This window comes from Manis javanica, chromosome 1 (genome assembly GCF_040802235.1).
Source record: "Manis javanica isolate MJ-LG chromosome 1, MJ_LKY, whole genome shotgun sequence".
NCBI lineage: Eukaryota > Metazoa > Chordata > Mammalia > Pholidota > Manidae > Manis > Manis javanica.
Genome location: NC_133156.1, coordinates 38530356 through 38550836, shown reverse-complemented (window position 1 = coordinate 38550836; position 20481 = coordinate 38530356). Strand labels below are relative to the sequence as shown.

The following is a 20481-nucleotide window of genomic DNA, read 5'->3' as shown; positions in this document are numbered from 1 at the left end:
TCAATGTAGAATGAACATAAACATTAATGAGTTACTTTTTATGTAATATATTTAGAGCACATTTTAATTCTGACTAGTCATGTTTTAAGTGCTCAATAGACACATGTGACTAGTGGCTGCAGAATTAGCATAATTGTAGAACATACTCTATTATCTCTATTGCTGTATCTCATATACACACTCAGATGCACCACTGTTAGCTACTTTCCCCCCCACTATTTATAGAAGGCCATCAGTCCATGTCAGAATATATGGGACAACACCTTTCATTAAGATAGGTATGTAGTATTAAGTAGAACAAAGTGCATAATCTATGAAATCACTTCCCTATGCATAGCTATTTAGTTTGTTTTTTTTCCATTTCCAATAAGGCTGCAAAGAACATTCTTTATACAGAACCTATGTGCATTTGTGTACTTCCGAGGCATAGAGTTGTAGGTATGGAATTGCTGTGTCAAAGGATGTGATCATGTTTGAAGTATTGTGACTATATAGAACAATAACATAGTTTTAAATAAATATGCCAGTCAGTATATTCCTAAATGTATACTACCCTTCTCAAGGCAGTCATTTAAAAAATCTGTTCCCAGCAATGCTCCTTTCACTCAAAATAATTGGATTTTGTTCTTTGAAGTTTGACTTAAGAACCAGTTTAAACTAAAAATACTTAGACCAAGTGACTGTCATAGGCCTTGTTTCTTTGTAATCAGTTATTATTTATTCTGTCATTCGTTTCCTTCCTTCCTCCTTCCCTCTCTCCATCTCTCCCTTTCTTCATTCCATCCCCTCACCCAGCCACCCACCCACTCATCCACCCACTCATCCATACAAGAAATAGCTTCCTATTGGTACCCCCCATTGATTTTTGCTCTTCTAATAGTCCATTCTCATACAGAAGCCAAAGTATTTTCTCTTTCTTATTTAATATCATCAACCAGTTCCAATTACGCTGTTATTTAAAACCTTTCAGTAGCTTTCCTTGGAACTGGATTCCTTCTCAATTCACCAAAACTACTTATTCTCTCTGTTTCAGTTACACTGGTCCCCTTTCTGCTTTGAGAACAAACCAAGTTCGTTCTGGTCCCAGCACCATTCCAGTGGAGTCATTTCCATCTTGGAACATTTCCCTCAGACTGGGCACAGCTGCCTCTTTCTCATCTTTGAGTTTTCTGTTTAAACGTTATCTAAGAGCTTTCTCTGACCACCCTGCCTAAAGTACCTGCCTGCCCATCTCTAGTCCAGTTTATTTCCTACATAATTTGTTGGAATCTGAAATTATCTTGTTCACTTTGTTTTTGATGTGTGATTTGTCTCCCCCAAACCTCAACTAGAAAATAAACTCTATCATTATTCATCTTTATCCCAGATGCCTAGTACAATGCTTGACTCATAGTGGGCACTAAATAAGCATTTGTGGACTGAATGAATGAATATGCTTGCTATATTGCAAACTCAAGCTACCATACCAGTGCCACAAATATAAAGATTCATAAGTTTTTCCTCCAAGAAAGTCAGAGTCCATCAGGCTAGCCCAATATTAAAGTAAATGATTACAATAAAAGGCAATAAGAATATAGCAGACCTGTTTCTGGAAATACTATCTCTTGTCTTTACCTTAATTTAAAGCTATAAAGTTAATTTAATGCTATAAAATTCCAAGTCACTCTCATAGAATAAGGACGGCCTGGCATATAGCAAGTACTCAGTAAATATTAATTAGGTGAATCCATGGAGTGATTGTAACTCCAGTGGGGTTGGGGGTGTGCCGGTGGGAAATAAGTTCCCAGCCCAGGGAAAATTACCTTTGAAACCAAAATCAATCAAAGGGAGAAATAAAGTGGAAGAAACTTGTTTATTCCTTACAAGCAGTCCACTTCTGCTCTCTCGTGTCTCTTGCAACCCAGCTGCAAAAAGGGATCCCACCCAACCTCTCTGGTCCAGATATGTCCTTACTCTCCCTTGTAATCACCTACTGATATGGAGATTGACTACTTCTTTTCACCACTTGGAAACACCTATTGATATATGGAGATGCACTAAGGCCAGGTGGGAGGTTCTGGAAATACTGCAGTTTTATCCACAGCCCCCTTGTCTCAGCTTCCCTACCAGAGAGGAACTCCAAACATGTCCACATTCCCATGACTTTTCCATGTGGATACATTTGCATATGTATGTTGCCATTTTATCTCAGTGTTTTTACACAACTGGACTGCTATGAAGTGATTGTTGTGTGAATTGTTTTCTTCCACCTACTATTTCTTGGAAACAGTGCCATGTGAGTAAACCAATAAAATGTTGACACTCTTTAGCAAAGTATATCATTAAGGAGCAGAGGGTTTTGTTGACCTTGTTTAAAGTCTCAATGCCCACCACCAACTCAGTGCCTTGACAAGTGTTTTAAGGCTTAGAGCATATTTTGTATAATTGCTACTGGCACAGGCAGCTGAACTTGGTGGCTGGGTCCTTTGGTGCTCTTGGCTTGGGAGAGCATAGTCCTTCAGAGAAACACACAAACCCTATTGAGTAAAAGCCCAAAGCTGTTAAGTCTCTTTGACCCACCCACCTTCCCTAAAAATAGATGTGGAGGGAATGTTTCATTTCGTGGTAATGCAACAAGGCACAGATTAAAAAGGAAAATTTTAATCCAAAAACAAATCTGTGATGCTGGCAGTGTTTTTAAATAGACATCTCATTTTGGTTTCAGAGGGATAAAAGGGGACCCATAACCTCAAAATTTCTTGGGGAAATGTTCTGCCAGATGCAAGTGGTGCCCTCTGGCTGTGTGAGCAGGAGCTCTGCTCATACCCAGTTTTCTGACATCCTTGTCATACCCGACTTTGAAACCCTGGGTCTCATCTATGACCTGATGATGAATGTAAATATTATATTGGGGCACAGTATGGCTTTACTTGTTTTTTATTAAAGGTGGCAGCTTGTTTCCCTAAACTTCCTAGGACAGAGACTCTAGGTTTGCTTTGTTTGCTAGAATGTTCCACTGCTTAGCCAGGCATGCTCAAATATCAGGTGAATAATGTTTGTTGAGTGACAGGATGGTGGAGTAGGAGCAGACAAGCCTGCTATCACTTCCGCATCTGCCCCAGGTGATTTCAGTGGGTCTCATGCTCTTCCTCTTTTTAGTCTCAGTTTATTCATTTGTAAACTGAGGGGGTGGCCTCAGGTAGTTTGATTTCCCTTCACATGTAAGTAGTCTCAAAGTCTATATGACTTCTCAGGCCTGGGGTCTGAATTAAAAATCAAGATCCTTGTTGAAACTTTTAAAAAGTATTCTAGCAGAGAACTAGAAAAAGTATTCTAGTATTCGAGCCCACCAATATCTCTATAATCTATTTAAGTTAGTGGATCAAATCCAGCAAAAAAGAAAGATAGTCTGACTGGATAATTTGACTTTCAAAGACATTTCCCAATCTTCTTATGTAAAGGTGTGGCAGAAAGATAAAGAATGGAATTCTGGGAAAAAGTTGTCTTTATCCATAGAAACCTTTAGAGGAAGAATCGGTGACATACCCCAGGAGCAGCTGGGAACCTGCCGCCTCACCTGCTGGTAAGTACAGTCCCCTGCAAACCTATGCTGAAGTGGAAACTACAACTTCACTGCCTGCACTTGCTCAGTATTATATGGGATATTAGGGCAGTGATGACTGAGTCAATAGAAATTAGGGAAAATTCACACAAAATAGAGGTCTTTGGGTTTCTTGGAGTTAGAATCTCATTTAAATGTAATCACAGACTTACATGTCTGAGTTGTTTAAGCTTTTCTGGGGCAACATCAGGGAGAGGAATAGTGTTCGTTTGCAGGAAGCCGTGTTTATTCAGGCTTGCCTGAAAGTTGTGTGACTGCTGAGTCAGCGCATACCTGTGTGGAGCCTCCCCTCACCTGTGAAATGAGTATTACATGGTAGCATGGAAATGGGAATATGTGTGACTAGAACACAGCTACATTAGCAGTTTTGCTCCTTGAATTTTATAATTTGTAAAGTAAAAATATTTGTAAATCTGAAAAAAAAGCTAGTTGTATAAAGTATGATTAATGTTCAGTGAAGGAAGAGACCTAGTATTGGCTTCTGACTTTGGCAGATGTGGTGGTAGGCTCTTGGGTGTTAGAAACTAGTGAGCTTTTTTCATAGAGAGCAAATGTATATGGTTTGGTTTGGTTGGAGTTTTGTGAGGCCTTGGGTGGGAGGGTGTGGTCTGTTTGGGAAGGTGGGCAGCTTTCAGAGTTTGGACTTTAGCCCTGGGAAGCCACTGAATGCTTTGAAGGTGGGGTTGGATTGTTTAGGGAGCTGCTTGAGAAGATAAAAAAGTTAGGCTCAGATGTGGATACTCTTAGTCCTCCCCCATAGCCTACAGTGGCAGGCAGGTAGAGAACATCGGCCTCTTGGGCTGATCTCACGTTCAGGACCCCCTACCTTCAGTGGCGTCTTAGGGTGACCAGATGGACATACATTAGTCGATTTTCTCTTATGATAAATGCCACCCCTAATCATGTCTAAGTGACATCCCCTACTTGGGCACTGGATTCCATCCCATTGCTTCACAAAGTTTTCCTCTCCTAAATCAACTTTTTCTTCCTCCTCTGGATCATCTCCAGATCATACAAATGTATTTCTATTTTTAATTATCTTAAAAAACTTACTCTTGCCCCTGCTCCCCAACTCTCCCTTTCTTTCTTTTCTTTTTTTGCTGCAAAACTTGAAGAGTTTCCTGTCTCCAGTTCTCCCTTGACTCCCTTTCCTTGTGAACTTTCTTCTGAGGTGTACCACACCCAGGAAAAGTGACCAGTCACTCAGCTGTCCATGGAGTCCCTTTGTCAAGGCCATTCATGATTCCCACGTTGCTTAGTCATATAGACAAATCTCCTGTCCTGCCTTCGCAACAACATTTCATTTGTGATCATTGCTTCTTCATTGATGCATTTGCTTTACTTGTCTTCCAGGACATTTACATTTTGATTTTCCTCTACCTCCTTCCCTGCTTCTATGTGTATGTTCGTGTCTCTTCCAATTCAGCCTTTTGTGGAACAAAAGCCCCAGGGCCCAGTGCTTAGCCACAGGCATTCCCTTGTGCTTCTCCAGGCCCTTAACTTTAAAATGCCATTTCTGTGCCAATGACTCTCAAATATATATCTTTGGCTCAGACTTCTCTCCTGAACTCCAACAGTCTCCACTTGGGTGTCTAAAACATCTTAAAATCAACATGCTCAAAATCCAGAATATTTCCTCCCACACCTGTGTTCTGTGCAGCTTTCCCTGTCTCATTTGGTGGCAGCTGCAGGCCTTCCACTTGCTCAGGCCACAATCCCTTTGTGTCATCCTTAGGCTCCTACTTCTCCCATCCCATAGGGAATCCTGGGATGTCTCTTTCAAAACATCACACAGCTGACTCTAAGGAGTAGTGACTCAAGGAGGTTGTACAGCTCAAATTAAAAAAAAAAATCCATTGTGCATTTGGGAGGCTTTAGGACACAGGGGAGGTGCTCATGGGAGATGGGCTTGTCAGAAAATGCAGCCCTATGGGTTGTACAGTTATTTAGCATCTCAGAGCCATGGTTCTGGGTCCCTGTCTTGGCTCTTACTCATTATTTCTTCACAATACCCTCTGCCCCTTTCCTCATTCTCCAACTATGAGCCTCATAGGTCACTTTGTTTAGGGATTTCCTCCTACTCCTCCCTGGCAAACCCCCAGGCAATGAATGATCTCTCTTCATGCCTTCCTGCTCCCATTAGTTTATTTAATCAATATTGATTGGGTTCCTTAACATGTTTCAAGGATAAAGCAGAGAAGAAAAGGGAGGAGCTCTGCCTTAAAGAGGTTCATGGTCTGGAATTGAGTGCTGTCCACAGAAGCCATGTATGGCTATTTAAATTTAAATTAGTTAAAATAAAATTAAGTGAAAGAAATGTTTTTAATTTCTCAACCATGCTAGCCAGACAGGTGCTCAGTCATCACAGGTGGCTAGTAGGTAGTAGATTGCACAACAGCCATGTATTGGAAAAACTCCATTACAGACAGTTCTTTAGGACAGCTCTGTAAGAGAGGGAAGAGAGATGGACCACACACACACACGCACACACACACACACACACACACACACACACACACACACACATATATCAAAGGAAATGAGGTAGTAAATGATGCATAGAGAATGAAATAGAGTGTGATACAGATAGTGACTGATTGGCTATTTTAGATAGAGGGGATAGAGGAATGTCTGAAAAGGGAATATTTAAGTGGGAATTGGAAGGAAAAAGAGAACTGTAACTGCTTGGGGTAGGAATGGGGATCCAGGCAGAGAGCCCTGCTAGGGAAAAAACCCTAAAACAGGGATGCAATTGGAAGAGTCCTGGGTGGCTGCAGTCCTGTGGGCTGGGAAGAGAGTGGTAGGAATCTGAGAGGTGGGAGGGGCCCGATCACTGGGTAAATCTGGCTCAGGCATTAGGACTTTTTTTCCTCAGAGAGCCATGGGAGGGTTGTCAGTGGGGGAGGGCACGGTCTGATTATATATTTACCATATATATCATTCTGCCTGACTTTATTAGTTAGTTGCTCACTCTCCTGTGTCTCCGCCTGATTGTACAATTCTGGGTTTTTTCATTCTTAGTCTATTGAGTCATGCCCTGTTAGCCTCAATATATTAGTAGTAACTTTGGTAGATTTGAATTAGATGAGAAAATCCTTATCACTGACCTCCTTGGGCTTTGGCTGAGTCTGAGATTTTGTCTCCCAAGTGAATAAGACATAACCTACTTCTGTGTGAGGCATTGCAGAATTTGTCCCCTGGCCTCTGGTGGGGACATAATGTCCCCAACAAATGAATGAAGACAGAGAATAAGAAGAAAGCAGGTATCCAGAAATGTGCTTATTCCTGGGTAGAACTCAATCTTGTTACCCAGTTGAGTTCAAGTGCATGGCATCATAAAGCTAGGAGGGCTATTGAGGGTCATATGGTCCAACCTCTTCATTTTATTGAAGAGGCCAATTTCAGCAAACAGGCTAGGAGACAGCCTGTGTGAAGGCCCAGAGACAGGACCGAGCTTGTGTTCAGGGAGGTGCAGCAAGGCCTAGGGTGGGGATCTCATCCAATCAAGTTCTTCCTTAGACACTGAAGCCCCTCAGGCAGAGCTGGGGTAGGGGTAGGCTGGAGAGGGTGCCCTCTAAGGAGGTAGGATGATGTGATACAGGTCATGTGTTAACATCTACTTTTATTTCTCAAAGCAGAAAAACTGAGTTCTCATGTAGACTCTAGATTTTTAAATTTTGGCTGTTAAGAATTAAATTTTTAAACACTATGGTACAAAGCACTTCTGCAGGCCAAATACAGTCTTTGGGCCACCAGTTGGCAGCATCGGGCCTTCGGTTTCTTCCATGTGTGGAGGCTGCTGGAGCCAGGGGTTTGCATTCCCGGGCAGTGCGGGACCCAGGGCCACAGTGTGCCGAGGCCCTCCTCCCCTCCTCCGGGAAGCCTGTCACAGGCTGCAAGAAGGCTAGAGAGGGAGCGCCAGTGCCTCCCTGGGAGGAGGTTACTGAATCTTGAGACCAGAGGGGAGTTAATGAAGTACTAGGCAGGCTTGCACATGTTTGTATGGTTTAATGATTAAGAGCAAAAATCAGAAGATCTCATCTGGAATCTAGACTCTGAACCTCTCCAAGCCTCAGCTTCCTCCACCATGAATGGGGTTAGTGAAAGCATCTTCCTAAGTAGTTCTGTGAAGACTGAATGCACGTGGGGGCTTGGCACAGAACCTGCCACACAGTACATTCTCCAAAAACCTTAACTAGCATTAGTGCATATTTAGGTTTCATTTTCACAGTTCTCCCATAGCCCTTTTGTTCATTGTAACAATCCTTTGAGGTAGTCCAAGCAGTTGTTTTTAATGCACTTTTGCAAATAAAAGGCTTGAAGGAGCACAGTAATTCACAGAGATACCCAGCTTGGGAAGTGGCAGAGCTTGGATCTGAACCCAAGTCTGGTCCAGACTCTGTTTCCTGGAACAGTCTCCTGACATCACTCGGTAAGATGTTGTCTTGAGTCATTGCTTCCTGTAGCATGAATGGTCAGGCACAGTGACTCATATTCTTGCTTAATTTTTGCTAATGGCAAACTTGATACTAAGATTGAGTCTGGGGACTCCCCACTGTGGCCAAAGAGCTTGAGCACCCTGCACTCACTAAAGGACCGGTTGACTCCATCTCAGAGACTGAGGGTAAATGCACCTGGGCCACTGGAAGACTGGTCTTTGCTCTGGTGTTCTCCTGTGGAGCCTTCCTCTGGTTTCCTTCCTGTTTGCTTCCTTATCCCCTGTATCAGCACTAGGAGTCAATTTGGACTCTGTGTGCGGAGGGAGCTGGGATATAAGGGACTGCTCTGAGGGCGGCTTTACCTTCAGCTGGAAGGTACGGAGCCCTCTGCCACCTGGAGCTAGTGGACCTGAAGCTGTTGTGCTGGTCTTTCATCCTTAGCAGGGCAGACTCATGTGATTTGCCCAGTTAGGGTGAAAGGAGAAGTTGCAATCTGAGAATTAAGACTTGTTCCCACACCATCTGGTGGAGAGCACGGAAACCAGTCTGTTTTCTCTTTCCTTCAGGCCATACCGCCATGCATCCTTGGGTAGCCATCTCAAGCTTCATACTGCTTCTGACAGGTAAGTGAGTACCTGGGCTAGGGTTTGGAAGCCCTGAGGATGGGGGAGCATAGGATGTGTGCACGGTGTGGTGCAGGAAGATGGATGTGCTTGGGTTTTGTTGGACAGTAATGGATCAACTTGTGAACAAAAAACCAGACTGAACTCTCATTCCAAAGGAGTTGCTAAAATGCTGTGAATTACAAAATCCATGGGTAAGGGAACAAGGCATGATGCAGAACAGTGTGTCAGATGCTGCCATTTGTGTTTAAACAAAAAAGGGGTGGGTAGATAGTTATGTATGCATGGACTAATCAAGCATATGTAAGAAATAGCAAAGTATTACCATAGGGTGGGAAGGGATGCGGAGAATTAATGGAGATAGGGTAGAAAGGGGACCAGTCCCTCGTTGAACCATTTTGTGCCACTTGATTTTTTTTAATGATGTACAACTATTTCTTTTACAAATAAAATATTCTAACTCAAAATATTCTGAGATGGAGAAAATTTTAAGAATAGACATAACCCAAAATTTTAAAAACAATAATCTCTAGAGGTCAGGTTATAGGGAGAAGTTCATTTTTTATTATAATTTGATATTATAATTTCTGTAACTTAATTTATGTAATTAGCATGTAGTGTATTTGTTATCCTAAGATGGTATTAAGCAAAATTAAATATAAGATTTCCATTGAAAAAGTGTACTCGTATTTAATGTAACAGTAAGCATTTCCCAAACTCATAGCCAATTCTAAATATGATTAGTTAGTGAATCTTAGACTTCTTTTAAGGACCACTTTGACTGCATTTGGCAATATAGGGTTTTAATGCGACTGGCACAGGAGTGTTTTTGTTTTGTTTCTGTTTTTAAGTGACATAAGTACTTGATTGAATATTCTCCAATTCTCTGGTTTCTCTGGGGGAAATGGGCCTTGCTTAGTTGCATGCTGTCATCAACTTGTGGGAAGGGACCCCTGTTTGGATTTTTTGGGACCAATCCTAAAGCGTATGATAAGCCTCCTCAGTTCCTTCTGGAAGTATTAGAAAGACATTTTCTAAATGGATTTCTGAAGAGTTTACTAGACTTCTGCCTTAAAACCAACAGTTTTCCATTAACAAAATGATAGCTTTGCTTTTTTTTTTAAGAGAGAGGTGTTGTGAGGTGACTTCATTTGCAATAGTAGCTCAAAAAATTGCAGCAAAAATTAAAAATTTAAATGCAATAGAATTTAAAAAATATATTTCTGTTGGTACAGTAATTGAATCTGGGAGAGTGGAAAAACTACATGTCTGTATTACCTATTTAATAAGCATATGACTGTCAAACACAGGATGAAATACATGCTCATGTATTACTGGAATGTCATTTGGCTTAAACCTTTTAGAAAGAAATCTGGCCCTATTCATTAGGAGACTGACAATATTGCTGCCCCTTACGCAGTGATTTCTCTCTGAGAAAGCTATCTTATTAGTCCTAAATACAGAAAAAAGCTTAAATTATGTTTTACTTGCTAATAACAAACAATAATGCTGATAAAGAATATATAAACATAGGTAATGCTAATAATCTTAAAAATTCAAGATATGAGATTCAATCACATGATTGCAAAAAATACTATGTAAAAAGTAAAAGTGAAAATAAATGTAAAATTAACATCTCGAGGCCCCATGTTCTGTTCTCTCTTAATGTGCAGATGCTGTAGTTTCTGATGCACTAGTGAGTGGAGTGGTGGGCCAGCCTGTCACACTGCCCTGCACCTACTCAACAGCTAATGGAGTCACGACCATGTGCTGGGGCCGAGGCACATGTCCTAGTAATCTATGCTCAGACGAACTTGTCTGGACTGATGGAACCCATGTCACCTTTCAGAAGCACACACGTTATAAGCTGGAGGGAGACCTTTTGGAAGGGAATGTGTCTTTGACCATAGAGAATGCAGTCCAGGCTGACAGTGGCCAGTATTGTTGCCGTGTTGAGCACCGAGGGTGGTTTAATGATATGAAACGTACCTTATCATTGGAGATAAAGCCAGGTGAGCTCATCTTTTCTTCCTTTGAACACTTTTATGGGTTAACCAAGATGTCTACTGTTTGGTAGTAATTTTCTCTTTGTTTAATAAGGGAAGGGGAGGTTCCTACAAATCTTGTTTTCCATTAACCAGTGGGAAATACAAGAATGTTTATTTCTGGAGAATGAAGTGTTAAGACCAACCTTGATTCAAGACAATAGGTTCGAGAATCTTCCCAGTCAGCAAGCTCTCTCCTACAGCAGTGCTTCAAAAATGCTTGCTGGGTGATGAAAAACCATCACTCTCCATTATGAAATACAGTGAACATTTTTATCAAGCTGAATTTATTCAACTTAAAGAACTGCCCCTGAGAAATTGTATCTTAGAAGAATTGTTAAATGTCCTTAACATTTTAAAACTCTTTCAGAAAATTTCAAACTTATTACATTGCTACTATCAGGTACTGTTGAGTAGTTCCACCCAATTGGAAAGTAGCCTTCCCACCTGCCAGCTCAATCCTGTTGCATATCCCTTGTATGAGCATCTATGATTCTGCCTCTTCCCTCTGCCCTCTGGATTTTTTGAAGCATGTCTCACATCATATCACAAAATTGCTTGCTTAAAATTGAAAATCTTTTTGCAATATGAGAACATTTGCATCCCAGTAACTGTTTACCAGTTGCTTTTAAGAATTTCATGAAATCCAAAAATCGTGGAAGTTTATGTACATTTTTCCATTTTGATTTAGACATCGTAATTTTCCTAAGTGATGAAAGGAATAGGTTCCTCAGGATTTCCTAGTTTCTGGTACCCTTCCCTAATGAATACCCTTCCAGGTCATTCATTGGATAGAACCCACTACCTGTGGCTTTAATAAGCTATGTCTCTTTTGTTTTTAATTGAAGAGGAACTTGATTTTGCAGTCTCTCAATTTTTGGATTCAGCTGTTTCCTTTATGAAAGCAAGGAATAAAGTTAACTCTGATGAATAAAACAGCTGACTATGGGGAAACTATATCTGGGAGGCAATTTAGGGAAGCCAGGAGAGGGTGGTGATACACTGTGCTATAGACAGATGTGAGGAGTCATCGTGTGGAGAGAAGATTATGATTACAACGTTTTGGGAATTGTGAAATTTTATTATCGGTGTGGCTAATTTTTTTAATGACATAGAAAGAAATTAGCAGGAGACCTTATAGGGATTAGAATTCTTTAATAGGCAGGTATTTACAAAGGCAGGGCTCTGTCCAGTGGGAAGTGGGTCCATAACTGAGCCAAAGTACCTTTGCCTCCAATAACCAATTCTTTGCTTAAGTTTTTTGCAGTTTTCACAGTCCAAGCTTACTCTCCAACCTTCTGTTAGGGCTCTTCCTCACCAGCGTCTACCCTTATAGTTTCCTAGCTTCTTTCTGAGGAAAGTCCTTACCATTGAAGAAGACAAGTTCGTTAGACAATCCTATTAGGTTTTCTCTTTGTTTCCTTTATGCTCCTTTGATCATATTTTTTGCATGCTTGCTTTTTTCTCTATATTAGAATTTAAACACTGAGGGAATGGATTGGATTATTCTCTTCTTAGAAGCCTCTTATAGACTATATGTTAGATGGGGTCAGCAAAATAGAGCCCCAGGGACTGATCAGATTACAAAACAGGCTCACAGTCTGTTTTATAAATAAAGTTTATTGGAATAGCCAGACCCATTTATTATGTGTTGTGTATGGCTCTTTCACACTCTCAGATTTGAGCAACTGCTTCTGAGACAAAAGGGCCCTCAAACCCTAAAACATCTACTATCTTGGCCCTTTACAGGAAGTTGCCTCTGCTTTAGACTAATGCCTTGCATGTAATAGACACAAATATTTGTTGAAAAAACATTTTTTTCCTCTTCAAGACAAAAGTTGGCTAGATTCCAAATTAAGTTAGATCTCTCAAAGGGAAGTGCTTCAAACTTCAAAGCAATTGGCCCTTTTCTAAGGGACCTGAGGTTTTCTTTTAATAGTAGAGTTGAGATTTAAAAAAACTTCTTGCAGGAAAAACAAGGGACTTGGTGAGATTAAAAAGTATTTATTCTTGATTCAGTCCTTCACTGGTCTGCTTTTGTGCCAGGTACTGTGTTAAGGCTTAATTCTAGTTCCATTGCTCTCTCTGGGTAGCTCTGAGACCTAGTAAGTGATATAGAATCCTACACTGCATCTGACTCTGGAAAGAGTCAAAGTTATCACCTGTTGTGATTATCTCTTAGGCGGGAAGGAAGCCTAGAAGATCTAGTCCACCTTCTAATCACAAATATAAATCATCTGTGTGATCCAGCATGTGCTAATGGGTGTGAGTTCATCCTCATTTAGGATGCGAGGCCTTTGGGAGGGTACCCTCAGGAATGACTGAATCCAGTGCTATTTATTTGGTAAATGTTCTAGTCCTGGGAACTACTGTTCTAAGTCTTGTCCCTCACTACTAAGAGGATAAAGACAGCTGCAGGCTCTGCTCACAGATAGCTTCCCACCTCACAGATGTTTATGAAGACACATAAATCTGATATGTATGAGTGGTCTTTTCAAAGTGCTTGAAGGCAAATCCCAGGTGCCATTTTTCACCTACAAACTCCCCCACCCCCACATAATATGTACTTTTCAGTACAGCTGTTTCCTTTTTGCAAGCGTGTCTTCAAGCCCTCCCCTGACGCAGATTCTAGATGACCAATGACAGGAAGTCTGAGTTGAGGGGAGGTTAGTACCCAGTTCTGCCTGGGGACACTGTCTCATTGGTTGGATTGGTGTGCAGGTCCAGCACAAGGCTTCTGTTTCCTGCTGCTTGATTATCCTGCTGCTTGATTAATCCTTGCTTTCACGTTGATTTCTAACTCCAGCTGAGGTCACCCGTGTTCCAACATCACCTAGGGTTTTTACCTCCGCTCCTCCAATGCCTGCACCCACACAGAGCCTCCAACCAGGTAAGCAGATGTGTTTCTGAGCCCAGAGGTCATCAAATGATAGGCTGTGTTAAGGCAGAAGCACAATCTAGGATAAAGGTTCTTACCTGGGTTCCAAACATGAGCTTCATAGGGTCTATGAGCCCTCAGTCCCAAATTATATGCACCTTTTGTGCAGAAAATCATTTTCAGTGTGAGGGGACCCATAACTTTTTGTCAGAATCCCAAAGGCATTCATTATTAGCCAAAAAAAAAAAAAAAAGCCTGACCACTGATTTTGAACATCATAAGGATGGTGTGGATTTGGTCCAGCTGAGGACTGGTTTGTGAGGAAAAATAAGGAATGCCAGAGGACAGGGGTCAGGTTATTGAGATTCTGCCCTCACAAGGAAATCTGAACAGAGATCATGTAGTTCATGCTGAAGTCAGAAACTCCACTTGAGGATAGGATTTCAGAGAAGTTAACATTTACTATATTCTAGGTGCTGGGAACCATGTTAAATGCTTAAAAAGTATTATGTTGCTTAATTCTTATGACAAACCCTGCATTATATATATATATAATCATTATATATATAATATATAATCATATAATCATATATATATATCATATGTAATATATATAATCATATAATCATATATATATATCATATGTAATATATATAATCATATAATCATATATATATATTATATGTAATACATATAATCATTATAAGTGTGATTCAATTGTATTTTATAACCTGGAGAACTGAGGCAGACTCTTAAGTTCACTGTTAAAGTCATATGGATAGAAACTGGTTCAGTCAAGCTTTGTCTCCATGAACTCGAATTTGGGGACTGTGCTTTAAACTACTGGATCATGCCTTCTATCTTGAGCACTGAGCTTAATGTTTGGATGAATTTATCCTGATCTGACATCCTCACTGAAAAAAACCTCTATGCAATTACCCTGTCTTTTCAGGGAAGTCAGTGACTTACACAATTTCACTTCTAGCATCTTTTAATTTATTTATGTAGCAAGGAAATTGCAAAATATTTATACTGATGAAAAAGGAAACATCATATTTAAGGACTTCAGGGATTTAGAACTTACACATTTCTTTTTCTCAATTCAGACTACATGGTTCATATCTCAAATTTCCAATAAATAAGAGTTTAGCTTTAATACAAATGGGGAATAACTTGATTTATAGGTGGGAAATAGCTTGAATTCTGAGAACAAGTTAAAGTTCAAACCTTCTATTTCTAGGATAAAAAGCTAACTTTTAGTGGAGATTCTCAAAGCCTGTAAAACTCTTTGACCCCCTTGAGGTGGCTCTGGATTCTGAAAACTTACAGAGATGTCACAACCTGTTAGCCAGAAAAATATGATGGAACATATTGATTTCCCTTGACTCCCTTTGAACCATGTGTATATTTAACTTGGAGGGATCTGAAGGATTGGGCTACGAGCTGAGTCTGCAAGAAAGGGCCTTAGGTTAAAACTAGGATTTTAGAGCCATAAAAGTTTGCAATATAATCAGCTGGATACACTAGAGAATCTGTTGACCTTCTCAATATTGATTTTGCTTCTTAATACTTAGTTTACGCCTGCACAGGTAGATGGATTAGTGGACTTGGTGAACGTGCATAAGTTTGTTTAAGTCAGAGATGCAAAAGAGAAGTGTTGGTTTGTGTGCCCATGTAACCTCATAAGGGATAATATTAATTGAGCCTTACCCTTATCCTGATGGTCTCCTAAAGAGTTTGAGTTCAGAGTTGAACAGGAAGGAGGTGAACACTGGAACAGATCCAACACAGGGACATTTGTCTTTACATCTATCCCAGTGCCTCTTGTATATGCTAGTTGCCTAAAATATTTATGGAATGGTTGGATGTAAAGTTGTAGGAATGGAGGAGAAAAGAAAGATGCCCCCAAAGACCCCAAACTTAGGTGAGAAGTTAAGACCAGATCTAAGTTGGGTAAAGACTCTGGTCATCTGATTTTCTTGCATTGTCCTGTTCTTAGTGCTTAAACAGAGCCACAATAGAGGGAAACAGAAAGACAATTCAGAACATGAGAAAAGGTGATGCTGAAATGTGAAGCCCATGGTGGGGAGGGGAAAACAGAAAAATAAGTGAGAGGCAAGGAAAGCCTACATTTGGGAAATCTTGTCCAGCCAGCACTACTAACTTGCTCTAACATTCTGTGGTGCGCTAAAAGGAAGGAATACAAAGATCTCATAAAGAGCAAGTGTCAGCATAGCAGATAAGGTGAGATACCTGATGGAAAGTAAAGGAGGAAGGTCAAGAAAGGAAAGGGAAACATAGTCCTGTATTGGGGAATTCCTAGGGAAGCTTTTTGGTGAGATATGGAGGATGGGTTAGATAACACAGGAAATCAGTCTTACCAAAGAAGCATCCAGAACTCAACTGAAGAAGGAGTGGGGTCAAGGTCTACCAGGAATGTTGTTTTGAGGGCTGTAAATCATCATCAAAGGTCAGACACTGGACAATATCGTCATCCTGAAGAGACCTTAGGGAATTAACTATTGTGAGTTATATATTCTGTGCTCATTAATATGTGCATTTCTCTGGAAAGATGTGTGATTGGATAATTGAGAATTTAATTAAGTCCAGGAAATCCAGACTGGGCCTGTTGTGAAGTGGGAAGGACAAATTAGTACCAGCTCCCAGGCCCTGTTCTGTGAATGTGACATGTCACATGTATGAATAAAAGGTTAACTGGGTTTCCTACATAAGATGCACTGTTTTAGACTTTGTATATTTAGGGGGATTCTAGGAATATAAAGAATGTGAGGTAATCCTATATATTGATGAACTATCTAGATCATTATTTAGGTCAGATTTATTCAAGATAATGAAATACCTAGATAGCAATGCAATGCCTCAAGGCCATCTTTGAATAAATTTCTAAGAGGGGAGGTGGAGAAAAGATGGCAGCATGAGTAGTGTGGCAGAAATCTCCTCCAAAAACCACATATATTTTGAAAATACAGCAATACAACTATTCCTAAAAGAGTGACCAGAAGTAACAGTACACCAGCCAGTCTACATCTGGGAGAAGTCAACAGCTCACGGAAAAGGGTAAGGTAAAAAACCATGACCTGGTGGGACCCAAGCATCCCCTCACCCCAGCTCACCAGCGGGAGGAAAAGAATCAGAGCGGGGAGGGAGTGGAAGCACAGGGCTGCTAACTACCCAGCCCTAGAAATCTACCCCAGGAGCACAGACCCACATTGCATGGTGCTCTGGAGATTAGAGGGGCTGAAAAGCAAAGTCTGGGACTAAGACTGCAAACATGTTCCCACAGCTAGCTGCCCTGGGACAAAAGAAAAGCAGGCACTTTAAAAGAATTCTCAACAGTCAGAAGGCTGTTAAAGGGGCAAGGGTTTAGGAAAAGGAACAGGTGGACAAAATCATCCTGGCACACTCAGCCCAGCATGCTGGGAACTTTCAGGAGCTTCAGGTGCCCTGTTCCCCAGGTTGGCAATGCAGTCCTGAGGCCCCTCACCATGATAAGCAGTCTGCTGCTCCTTCCTCCCTGCCAGCACCTGCGCATAAACCTGCTGTCCCTGCCATTGCTGCAGACCAGCCAGAGGGTAGCCGTGCCTACAGCAACTATACAGCTTAATGAAGAGGCTTCTCCCTGCATGTGGCTAACCGGCCCAGACCCAGAGGCTGCTCCCTATGCGCAGTTAACTGGCACAGAGAGGGGAGACAGATTCTGAGACCGGGAAACATGAAGGAGCTTTATTCTCACTGCAGAACCCATGCTGCTCGCCTGCAACCCTGCCATCACTCTAGGCCATTCTGAGGGCCACCCTGCCCATGGCAGTTTAGGGGATTAACCCAGAGGCTGATCCCTGTGCGCAGTTAACGTGCACAAACAGTGGAGACAGGCACGACAACTGGCAAGCAGGAAGGGACTTTGTCCTCCCAGTGAACCCACACCACTCTACTGCAATCACTCCCATCACTTCAGAACTATGAAAAGGCAGAAGAACTTGGTTCAATCCAAAATTCCTCAAACACCAGAAAGAGGGCTCAGTGAGACTGAAATACCAATCTTCCTGAAAACCAATTCAAAATAAAGTCATAAGCATGCTAATGGAGCTACAGAAAAATATTCAAGAGCTAAGGGATGAATTCAGGAGGGAGATAACCGAAATGAAACAAACAATGGAGAGATTTAAAAGAAGATTAGGTGAGGTGGAGGAGACAGTAAATGGAATAGAAATCAGAGAAAAGGAATACAGAGAAGCTGAGGCAGAGAAAGAAAAAAGGATTCTAGGAATGAAAGAATTTTAAGAGAACTGTGTGACCAATCCAAATGGAACAATATTCACATTATAGGGGTACCAGAAGAAGAAGAGAGAGGAAAAGTGATGGAAAGTGTTTTTGAAGAAATAATTGCTGAAAACGTCTCCAATCTGTGGAAGGATACTCTCTCAGGCCATGAAAGTCCACACATCTCCCAACATAAGGGACCCAAGGAGGACAACACCAAGACATATAATAATTAAAATGGTAAAGATCAGGGACAAGAAAAGAGTATTAAAAGCAGTCACAGAGAGAAAAAAGATCACCTACAAAGGAAAATCCATCAAGCTATCATTCGACTTTTCAACAGAAACCTTTCAAGCCAGAAGGGAGTGACATGATATATTCAATACAATGAAACAGAAGGGTGTGGAAAAAAGAATACTCTACCGAGCAAGATTATCATTTAAATTTGAGGGAGGGATTAAACAATTCCTATAGAAGCAAAAGTCGAGGGAATTTACCTCCCACAAACCATCTCTATAGTGCATTTTAAAGGAACTGTTCTAGATGGAAGTGTGCCTAAGACTAAATAGCTGTCACCAGAGCAAATAAAACCACAGTAAAGGAAGACCACTAAATACTAACCAAATGAAAATTAAATCCGGTACCCACAAAGTCAGTCAAGGGATACACAAAGAGTACAAAATATGACACCTAACATATAAAGAATGGAGGAGGAAGAAAAAGAAGGGCAACCAAAAAGAATTATTAGACTGTGTTTATAATAGTGTAATAAGTGACTTAAGGTAAACTGCTAGATAGTAAAGAAGCTGTCCTTGAACCTTTGGTGACCACAAATCCAAAGCCTGCAATGGCAATAAGTACATATCTACCAATAATCATCCTAAATGTAAATGGACTGAATGTACCAATCAAAAGACACAGAGTTACAGAATTTATAAAGAAGCTAGACCCATCTGTATGCTGCCTACAAGAGACTCACTTCAAACCCAAAGTCATATACAAACTAAAAGGGAAGGGATCGAAAAAGATATTTCATGCAAACAATAGGGAGAAAAAAGCAGGTGTTGCAGTACTTGTATCAGACAGATAGACTTCAAAACAAAGATAGTCACAAGAGACAAAGAAGGACATTACATGATGATAAAGGGGGAAGTCCAACAAGAGGATATAACCATTATAAATATCTATGCACCCAACACGGGAGCACCTACATATGTGAAACAAATACTAACAGAATTAAAGGGGGAAATAGACTGCAATGCATTCATTTTAGGAGACTTAAACACACCACTCACTCTAAAGGATAGAAAACAAGTAGGCACAAATAGGCAATGAACAAAACATTAGAGCAGATGGACCTAACAGACATCTATAGAACACTCCATCCAAAAGCAGCAGGATACACATTCTTCTCATGTGTACCTGGAACATTTTCCAGAATAGACCACATACTAGGTCACAAAAAGAGCCTCAGCAAGTTAAAAAAGATTGAAAATGTACCAACCAACTTTTCAGATCACAAATGTATGAAATTAGAAATTGTACAAAGAAAACAAAAAGGCTCACAAACACATAGAGACTTAACAACGTGCTCCTAAATAATCAATGGATCAATGACCAAATTAAAAGAGATCAAGCAATATAAGGAGACAAATGAAGACAACAGCACAACACCCCAACGTCTGTGGGACATAGTGAAGGCAGTTCTAAAAGGAAAGTATATAGCAATCCAGGCATATTTAAAGAAGGATGAACAATCCCAAATGAACAGTCTAACTTCACAATTGTTGCAACTGGAAAAAGAAGAACAAATGAAGCCTAAAGCTAGTAGAAGGAGGGACATAATAAAGACCAGAGAATAAATAAATAAAATTGAGAAGAATAAAAACAATAGAAAAAAATTAATGAAACCAAGAGCTGGTTCTTTGAGGAAATAAACAAAGTAATTATACCCCTAACCAGACTTATCAAGAAAAAAAGAGAATCTACACACACAAATAGAATCAGAAATGAAAAAGGAAAAATCACTATGGGCGCCACTGAAATACAAAGAATTATTAGAGAATACTATGAAAAGTTGTATGCCAAAAAACTGGATAACCTAGAAGAAATGGACAACTTTCTAGAAAAATACAACCTTCCAAGACTGATCCAGGAAGAAACAGAAAATCTGAACAGACCAATCTCCAACAATGAAATTAAATCAGTCATCAAAAAACTATCCAAGAACAAAACCCCTTTACCATTGAATTTTATGAGACATTTAGAAAAGACATAATATGCATTCTCCTTAAAGTTTTCCAAAAAATAGAAGAGGAGGGAATATTTCCAAACTTATTCTATGAAGCCAGCATCACTCTAATAACAAAATCAGGCAAAGACCACACACAAAAAAGAAAACTACAGACCAATATCCCTGATGAACATAGATGCAAAAATGCTCAACAAAATATTAGCAAACTGAATATAAAAATACATAAAGAGAATCATGCATCATGATCAAGTGGTATTCATCCCGAATGCAAGGGTGGTACAACATTTGAAAATCCATCAACTTCATCCACTATATCAATAAAAAGAAGGACAAAAATCACATAATCATCTCTATAGGTGC

General features: G+C 40.4%; 1 protein-coding gene across 6 annotated transcripts in view; it reads left to right on the top strand.

The window, feature by feature from the left end:
* Positions 1-3048: 3048 nt before the first annotated feature.
* The window catches only part of HAVCR1 (hepatitis A virus cellular receptor 1), a 33113-nt gene continuing 15680 nt past the window's right edge, over positions 3049-20481 (top strand). Inside the window, exons 1-4 of one of the 6 annotated variants that reach the window (XM_037025158.2) lie at positions 3049-3562; positions 8607-8663; positions 10337-10675; positions 13515-13598. In XM_037025158.2, coding sequence (XP_036881053.1) covers positions 8618-8663; positions 10337-10675; positions 13515-13598 — 469 coding nt within the window. In that variant the 5' untranslated portion in view covers positions 3049-3562; positions 8607-8617. The other 5 variants (XM_037025161.2, XM_037025159.2, XM_037025160.2 and 2 more) reach the window with 5 other exon arrangements.